At 44.3% G+C, this 9,311-nt stretch overlaps 1 protein-coding gene across 4 annotated transcripts in view; it reads right to left on the bottom strand.

The window, feature by feature from the left end:
* Nucleotides 1–9,311, bottom strand: part of LOC116069279 (up-regulator of cell proliferation) — a 43,495-nt gene that overhangs the window by 24,399 nt on the left and 9,785 nt on the right. For 2 of the 4 annotated variants that reach the window (XM_031339810.1, XM_031339809.1), the window contains exon 1: nt 3,234–3,435. The exons of 1 other annotated variant lie outside the window; for it this stretch is intronic. Coding sequence is in view for 1 of the 3 variants with exons in the window: in XM_031339809.1 (XP_031195669.1) it covers nt 3,234–3,247 (14 nt within the window). In the remaining 2 variants the exon portion in view is untranslated. Of the gene's footprint in view, nt 1–3,233; nt 3,436–3,461; nt 3,601–9,311 lie in introns of those variants that run through there. One more of the 4 variants, XM_031339812.1, reaches the window with a different exon arrangement.

Genomic DNA, 9,311 nt, shown 5'->3' with positions numbered 1-9,311 from the left:
GCCCTGGCTGTCCTGGAGCTCACTTTGTAGACCAGGCTAGTCTCGAACTCAGAAATCCACCTGCCTCTACCTCACAAATGCTGGGACGAAAGGCGTGCGCCACCACCGTCCAGCAAGAGAGACAGTCTTATAGAAAATATGAAGGATGCTTGTGTTCAAACCTGGCTCCCTGAGTTCAATTCCAGAGCTTCCATAAAGGCGGAAGAAAAGAATTTACTCTATAAGGTTTGCCTTTAACTTTCACCCTACCCCAACACACACAATCAGGGAGTGTAGGATGACCTGCGATCCCGTTGAGGATGAGAATGCTTTTGAAAATAGGATAAGTAGAACACAGCCTGAAGGTCGGCAGTCCCAGCATTCCAGAGAACAAAGCTGGAGGATCATAAATTCAAGGCCTGCCTGGGTGATATAGTCAGTCATACCTTGTCTTGAGCCCAACAATAGCTAGATTTTGTTTCCAGGACCACATACACCACCCTAACACTGCATACAATTTCAAGGGATGGAGAGACTCCTAGAAACATACATGTGAATTCTGAATCAACAGTTAAGTCCATAGAAACAGCCATGACAATGCAAAATCTATATTGAGATGAACAGAGATGGACGACAGAGGAAACTCCAACTATCAAAGAGAAGGCTAGACAGGAAGCTCTCTGTAGGTGGGAAGTCCAGACACACACACACACACACACACACACACACACACACACACACACACACCCCTCCCTGACTTTCCTTTGGGCAGTGGGCAAACATAAGCACTGTTAGAACCAACAGTAACATTCCAGAATTCATTTATATTTTAAGACAGTTTCTCATGTATTCCAAGCTGACATCTTCTATCATCTGGCCTCTACTCCACAGTGTTGAGATTACAGGTGTTAGCCACCAGGCCTAGTTTATGTGGTGCTGAGGCCTGAACTAAAGTGCTTCTTTCTAGTTAGGCTGCCTGTAACAGTGTGGGACCTGCTTAGAAGGGGCCGGATGAACAGATGGGCTGTGTCGTGTCCTCTCCCTCTACAATGCTTACCAGGATTCCTCCAGAGACAGCTGTGGTGAGGCTGACTAGAGATACCCTTTAGTGGTAGGCAAAGAGCCCATGGTCCCTGCCTTTTCTTCTAGTCTTGATTTATTTAGTTCAAGATACAGTGGATTATGGGTCATCTTTCATACACACTTTTTCTTTCTTTGACACCACGCCTTGCACATCTGCAAAGCCCTCAAAACAGGTTAAGATTTTTTTCTTTTCTCTCTGGTTCTATCATAGATCACTGACGCTGCTACTTAGCAAAAAACATCAAATTTAGAGACACCCTTCCCCAGAACAGCTCCTTCCATGTCTGCTATGTATTAATCAACATTTGCTCTCTAAAACACCTAATGTAATAGGTCTAATGATAACAGCTGGACACAGGTATACCTCTATGAGTTTGAGGCCCCAGGTCAGCCATGGCTACATTACCCAGACCCTAGCTAAAATAATAATAATAATAATAATAATAATAATAATTACAGGCAACTAGCTGAGTGAAGAAGAAGAGTCCAGGAGGCATTTTCTCATCTACCAGAGAAGCTTATAAAGGAGAATATTTGGGAGTAATATCTAGAGATGTGAACTACAGTCAGTAAGTGTATGCATATCAAAGCAAGCATAGTTTTCTCCTTAAATGGAGTATACTAAAAGTCTTGTGACCTCAGTTTTGTTAATAGTCACCCCTTAGGAAATTACAGATTACTATACACCCCAAGTTAACTGGGTCACTCACTACTAGAACCACAAATATTAACTCCGCCTACTATGCAGACCGTGGTTTAGGCATTACACCGGTCTGTTAAAAGGCAAAACAGGCCTGGACCCACAGAATTATTAATCCTAGTAGGTCCTCCTCTGAGCTCTGTCTACAAAGCAGTGTGCTTAGATACAAAAATATACTATGACTTCTTACAAGTCTAATGGCAGCTACCTAGGCTCAAACACTTGCCTTACACTTTCCTAAGAGAGGCAGGGCAAGAATGTAGAGGGACCTTGACCCTCTGGGTCCATCAGCCTGCCTGCCCAGGATGGGTCACTGTTTATTCTCCTTATGAGCTCAAAGTACTGGATACCCAGCTGGCATTGAAAAAGGCCTGGTCCCAGAAGTGCCTGCTTGCACTCAAGCCTAGAAAGGCATTAAGCAGGTGGAAATTGCCCATGATCTGGCTGGCGCCTGCAGGCCTGGATCAAGTTCAGATTGCTTCATTCACCTTCATTCAGACCACTGTACCGAGCCAAATCACCCCACAGCATAGCGAAGTCTGCCTTTGTGGGAGAGCTAACTTCTACATGCTTCCCCCCAGAAGTCCTCCTGCACCTGTAAGCCTTCTAACTGCAAAGACACAGTGTGGACTGCTACCAGTACTACTGGGTCTGAGACCCTCTGAATGATGTTGTACAGTCAAGAAAAAGATGTTTACCAACTACAGCTATGACCTTGAGACCCATTTTCCTTTCTGTGACATAAAAGCATTAGTCCAATTATGTCATTTCAGATCTCATAACGAGTAAAATCAAATCAAACGGTGGTGATGAACTGTTGAGAAAATAGGGAAAAAAATACAAACAATGTGTCACTATAATTTCCTAAGAACATTATTTGAGAGAGAGAGAACGAACACTAGGAAAGAGGTAATACCAGAACAAGTGTAGCCATCCCAAAGAAGCACCCCCACCCCCACCCCAACACAGGCAGGGTCTTAGATCCCGAATCCTCTTTTTTACTCTGTTCAAGGGTCCAGTCCAGCTGAGCCCCCCTTGCCGTGGCGTTGTGGGACATTCTGGGGATGTCCCCTAACGACAGTGAAGCCAAGCATCAACTTCCAACGCAAGCAAGTCCAAACGCCAGAAACACACGTCAGGCCTGCTAAGCGGCTCTGCGGCCTCAGCCGAGCCCTAGGACCCCGAGTCCCCTCCCGCAGCTTCCCTGCTGCCCCGCTCTAGAATCCGTTTCCCCGGCCCTGACCGGCCGCTGTCCCGGCTGGTTCCACCCGCGGCCCTGCGGAGAGACCCTGGCCCGGCTACGACCGCCCAAGGTCGGCGGGGGAGGCCGCGGGTCGAGGACAGACACCTGGCGGGATAGAGTCAGCCGGGGTCCGGCCGAGGCCAAGGGGGCGCCGGGTCGTGGACACGCACAGCTCGGCCCGCCCCTCGCCCAACAGGCGCCCCCCGCGCACCGGAGCGCCTCACTCACCCCGGCGACGCCATGAGCGCAGCGGCCTGGGCGCTCCCGCCTCCTCCGCTGCTTGCGCGGCTGCCGCTGGGCGCCGGGGAGGGGCCTGCAGGCCGCCCCCGCCCGCTCCGCCAGGGCGTCGGGCGCCGTGGGCTGAGCTCTCAGTGGAGGGCAGGCGGGCGCCTGGGGCGAGGGAGAGGACTAACTGCGGCCGCTGACCCGGCTCGCTGCCCTGAGGCTGGAACTCACCTGAGAGCCAGACCTGCCCCGGGGCCACTGACAGCTGCCAGATCGCTTGACGCCACCCTCTAGTCCCCGCATTCTGATGTTAATTTCTGTAAGAAATGCACTTTCCTCTACCTAGGAGGTGAATTGCGTTATTTCTGTTCTTAAGAAAAACAGTGTCTTTCCTGCTACTAGTTCGCTGCGGGGTGGAGTAAGGTTAGCCTCTGAGCTGGTTACCCACTTTATAAAGAAAAAGTGTGGATATTAAGCCTTATATTGTATTACGTAGAAATAAAAAGTTTAGAACTTGTGCACTGGGGTTTCCTAGCATCACCTACAAGCTAAGAATACTTAGTCATGTAAAACTTTGAGGTTGGTTCCAGTCCCTGCCAAATTAGTTTCAAAGACAAATTATATCTTTTAAGAGAAAATACCTAATTTAAAAAGCAAAAACAAAAACAAAAACAAAAAAACACCTATCTCGACTATGCAGTGCAAATCACTGCTGGTAGCGTTTTTGTGTTATCACATATGAAAAAAATACGATACATTTTGGTCATATTCTTTCCCTTCCCAGATCCTCCCCACCTTCCTAACTTCATGTTCTTTATTTTTATTGAGACAGGTTCTCTCTGTTTAACACTGTCCTGCCAGGAACTTGCTGTGTAGACCAGTATGGCTTTAAATTCATGGAGTTCCACCTGCCTGCTTTGCCTCCAGGGAGCTGAGATCAAGTGTGCACCACAATGTGGTGCAGGGCCCAACGTTAAGATTAGTATTCTTGCCAGGCGGTGGTGGCGCACGCCTTTAATCCCAGCACTTGGGAGGCAGAGGCAGGCAGATTTCTGAGTTCAAGGCCAGCCTGGTCTACAGAGTGAGTTCCAGGACAGCCAGGGCTACGCAGAGAAATCCTGTCTCAAAAAAAAAAAAAAAAATTGAGTATTCTTTTCACCACTAAGAGTATTAAACACCAAGGAGATAATTAAACTTTGCTCAGTGACATCTAGGCTGGAAACTGGGCTCCACCAATTTACCAGCTATAGTTGTCCAGAAGCTCACCAATGCCACTGTTCCTCTTTCTCTTCTTCTCTCTGAGGGCTAAATAAATGAATATTCGGTTGGTACAGGTTCTCTTTCCATCCTTGAATCCAGTCAATGCTTCTGGACATTCTTGCCCTCTTCAGGAAAACAAAAGCTAACAATTACTTTAGATGTTTAGAAGAACTCTTAAAGAGCGACACAGGAAAGCTGACAAATGGAAGGTCCAATACAAAGTGCAAATCCACAAGAAAGGATGAGAAAGTTTGAGAACTGGGCAGTCATAAATGGCTGGATCAAGGCAGTAATGACTACCACTAGAGAAGGCCAGACTGAAGGAAATTTTAAAAAACAAACAAAAACCTAAATTGACATGCGAAAGAGCCAGGCTGTGGTAGTTCAGGCTTTCAGTTCCAGTCCTCAGGAAGCAGTAGTGGCAGGTGGATCTCTATGGATATGAGGGCAGGCTGAATCAATCAGATATGCCTCCTAGCCTGGTAATGTTTGCACTATCTGTGTGTCCAGAGACTGAGAGAGGGATAGTGAGTCTATATAACCTATCATTATGTAACTATACAAAGAGTTTCAATGTATTTAGCTTACTTTGTTCCTCAAGGAGATTTATGTAGGCTTTGTTGTACATGTGGGCTTAATTATCACAAGCATAGTGTTTACCAAATTGTAAATTTTAAGTATTTATATATACCTAAAATAACCCACTTGGAGTCAGACCTTTGAAGGTTGAACCAACTTAAGATACCGAGTCCTGCAGAACCCAACTGTCTACTTTTTTGTTTGTTTGTTTGTTTGTTTCAGACAGAGTTTCTCTGTATAGCCCTGGCTGTCCTAGAACTCACTCTGTAGACCAGGCTGGCCTCGAACTCAGAAATCTGCCTGCCTCTGCCTCCCAAGTGCTGGGATTCAAACTGTCTCCTTGTAGTGGCTTGTGTTCTCATGCTAATTACTTTATCCAAAAGCCTTTTGCAGTGTCCCACATGTGGGACCAATGGAAGTCTGTCCCCAGTTGGTTTTTAACTGGTTAATAAAGTTACCGGCCATAATTGACCAGGCAGGGAGACAGGACATTCAGGATTCCCAAGAAAGGATCAGGGAAGGAGGAAGAGGAGATCCCACCACGACCAAAGCATAGGAGACAGACCCCAAAGAAAACATGCAGGAGGTTGAGACAGCCAACATGTAGGTGCAGGGGAAAGCGACCACAGGAGGGCTGTCTAGCAGGGTGCAGGGCAGCAAAGATGAAATATAGATTTAGTAAGTATTAACTCAGGAATATCGGAGGGGAGTATGTGTGTTAGCCACGTGGAATTAGGAAGTGGCCCAGCCATTGAGCTGTTTAAGGTTATTTAAAATGTAAAGCTATGTATGTGTGTCTTTCTTTCAGGAATCCAGAACATTGGGGCAATAGTGACGTGTGTACCCACCAGAAAGTACAGAGCAGATTGACATATTAATGCTTCACCTCCTTGCCTCCCTCTACTAGTAACTGCTGTCTGTGAGGATTGCAGAGACATCCCACCCTACATAGCCAATCTACATAGTGAGGTCTAGGCTAGCCAGGCCTACACAGTGAGACCCTATCTCAAAAGATAAGGCAAAATAGAAATAAGTAAACCAACTCATATTATCAACTTAATTTTTTAAAAGATTTATTATTATATGTAAGTACACTGTAGCTGTCTTCAGACAATCTAGAAAAGGGCGTCAGATCTCATTACAGATGGTTGTGAGCCACCATGTAGTTGCTGGGATTTGAACTCAGGACCTTTGGAAGAGCAGTCAGTGCTCTTAACCACTGAGCCATCTCTCTAGCCCTATCAACTTAATTTTTAAATCTTTTTTTTAAAGATTTATTTAATGTACATGAGTATACTGTCTCTCTCTTCAGACACACCAGAAGAGGGCATCAGATCCCATTACAGATGGTTGTGAGCCACCATGTGGTTGCTGGGAATTGAACTCAGGACCTCTGGAAGAGCAGTCAATGCTCTTAACCACTGAGCCATCTCTCCAGGCTTAAATCTTTATTTTTAAATATTGCTTAACTTGCCTGGTTCTGCCTTCTTCTTGAGGACTGTACACCACTTCCAGGCTTTTTGTTTTGTTTTAAATTTTCCTTAAAGACTTTAAATTCACTTTTAATGAAGTATATGTGTATTGTGTGGGGGTATGTAGCCATGATTGCAGGTGGCTGTGGAAACTAGAGGAATTGTGTCCCCCTGACCTGGAGTCATAGGCAGCTGGTTGAGAGCTACTGGACACAAGTACTTCAAACACAACTTGGGTGTTCTGCAGGTACAGTACATGCTCTCAACTGCTGAGCTATCTCCTCTCTCAAGCCCTTTTATTGCATTCTTAAGATTTATTATTTTGTATGCATGAGTGCTTTGCCTGCATGTATGTCTGTGTTACTACATGTGTGCAGTGCCCACAAAGGCTAGAAGAGAGCACTAGATCTCCTGAAACTAGAGTTACAGATGGTTGTAAACTGTCATGTGGGTGCCAGAAACTCAACTCAAGTCTTCTGGAAGAACAGCCAGTGTTCTGGACTGCTGAGCCAGGTCCCAGCCTCTTGTGTGGCCTTCTTAATGATGACTATTGCCTAGACAACAGAGATACATAATGCCATTCATTGAAAACATTGTATCCCATTTTATACATCTCATGTAGAGTAAAATGAAAAATATTCTGGTATAGGTAAAGCCCAGTATTTATTTTAATTGACAAATAGTATTATTTACAAATATATTAGCTATCTATTCCCATAAATATTTATAGGGTTTCTCTTTTGACATTTCATTTCACTTCAAGTCTTTATATGTGAATTGTGTCCATTTACAGTAAGTAATTTTTGAATAAGTATAATATCTTAAATATGGACACTCATAATATACAACTAAAAGAAATCACTTTACAAAAACAAAACCTTGGGCTGGTGAGAAGCTCAGCGGGTAAGAGCACTGACTGCTCTTCTGAAGGTCGTGAGTTCCAATCCCAGCAACCACATGGTGGCTCACAACTACCCATAATGAGATCTGACACCCTCTTCTGTTGCTCATTTATAATAATAAATAAATCTTTGGGCCTGAGCAAGCAGAGCCGACCAGAGTGAGGGTGGCTGACTGGAGTGAGCAGAGGTCCTAAAGTCAATTTCCAACAACCAGATGAAGGCTCACAACTATCTGTACACTACAGTGTGTACTCATATACATAAGATAAATAAATAAATCTTAAAAAGAAAACAAAACAAAACCTTTACCTATCCCTAACCATGCAAACCCAAGTGTGCTATGAAGTAAACTGCCAACATTAAGTAACTACCACCATTTTCTTTTTTTTATTTTCCTTTTTTTTTTTTTTTTTTTTTTTTGAGACAGGGTTTTTCTGTATAGCCCTGGCTGTCCTGGAACTCACTCTGTAGACCAGGCTGGCCTCGAACTCAGAAATCTGCCTGCCTCTGCCTCCCAAGTGCTGGGACTAAAGGCGTGTGCCACCACCACCTGGCTCACCATTTTCATTTCTAGAAAAGTTTCATCATCTGGAACAGAAACTGATCCTTTCAACATAACTCTCTAGTCCCACTTCCCCCACCCTAGAAGCTCTGTTCTGCTGGGACTATTTTAATTTCTCTTTCTAGGGATCTATTTAATGGGATCATAACTGTCCTTTAGGACCAGCTAATTTCACTTAGCTATAATGAAATTCTTTTCAGTTATCAGAATATCTTGGCTGGAAACTGGGCTCCACCAACTTCTTAACTATAGTTGCCCACAATGTATTCAAGGTTCATTTTTTGCATTTTATCTGTTCAGACTACCAAAAAACTATCAACAGACTAGGTACCAGAAACAACATGGCTAGAGTTCCAAAATCTTATTTGTTGTGGTTGTTTTCTGGTTACATAGTTGATTCTTGTGTCTTCACAGAGCCTCTTCTCTGCATATGCATGGAAGCATGAGGAGGGACCCGGCATTCTCCATGGTGTCTTCTTGTCTTTCTTTTTTTCATGTCATTTTAGAAGAGTCTTGTTTTTATGTGTATGGGTGATCTGTCTGCATGTATGTAATTGTATCACACGTGTGAAGTACTGTGGCAGTCAGAAGGCATCCGATCCCTGGAACAGGCCTGGTACAGTGTGAGGTACTGAATGAGTGCTGGGAACAAACCTGGGCCAGACAAGAGTAGGGTCAAGCTCTAGGTTGTTGTTGCTTTTTAGGAGCAGAAAACTCCTCAGGCCCTTTTTGTGCACAGTCGGAAGCTTATGGGGCAGGGACCTGATCCCTGGGCACCACTCCCTAGACTCCATTTCACCGATTATCTCTTGCAGCATAAGCCTTGGCACCAACATTACATTTCCTAGTGTTTTTCTTTTTTACTTCTATTGTACATTGTGTGTGTGTCTTTTTGCCCCATTTGTTCTTTTTCATTGTAGGCCTATATAAGATCAACTATGAACAACTACATGATAAAGTCAATATTAGGCGGTCTCAAAATCTCTATGGAAAGAAAAAGAATAGTTCATTACTTTTCAATTTAGCCTAAGGCATATTCTTAGGATACAGGGAACAAAACAAAAACTGTCATATTTGTTGTCAAAATATCACAAAAATGGAATGGCCTCTAGCATTTGCTAATATTGCTCCCCTCTGAAACCTCTTAAGCCAGGGCCTCCATAGTTCACATTCAGAACTCTTGTCTTCCAAACTCCTAGTAGGCTGGTCTGTTAATCCCCCACTTACGGCTCCAACCACTCTCTCCCCATCCAAAGTCATCAAACTTCCACATTCCTCTTAAAAAAAAAAAAAAAAAAAAAAAAAA

Source organism: Mastomys coucha, unplaced genomic scaffold, assembly GCF_008632895.1.
Source record: "Mastomys coucha isolate ucsf_1 unplaced genomic scaffold, UCSF_Mcou_1 pScaffold22, whole genome shotgun sequence".
Taxonomy (NCBI): Eukaryota; Metazoa; Chordata; class Mammalia; order Rodentia; family Muridae; genus Mastomys; species Mastomys coucha.
This window is presented reverse-complemented; position numbering and strand designations above follow the sequence as displayed.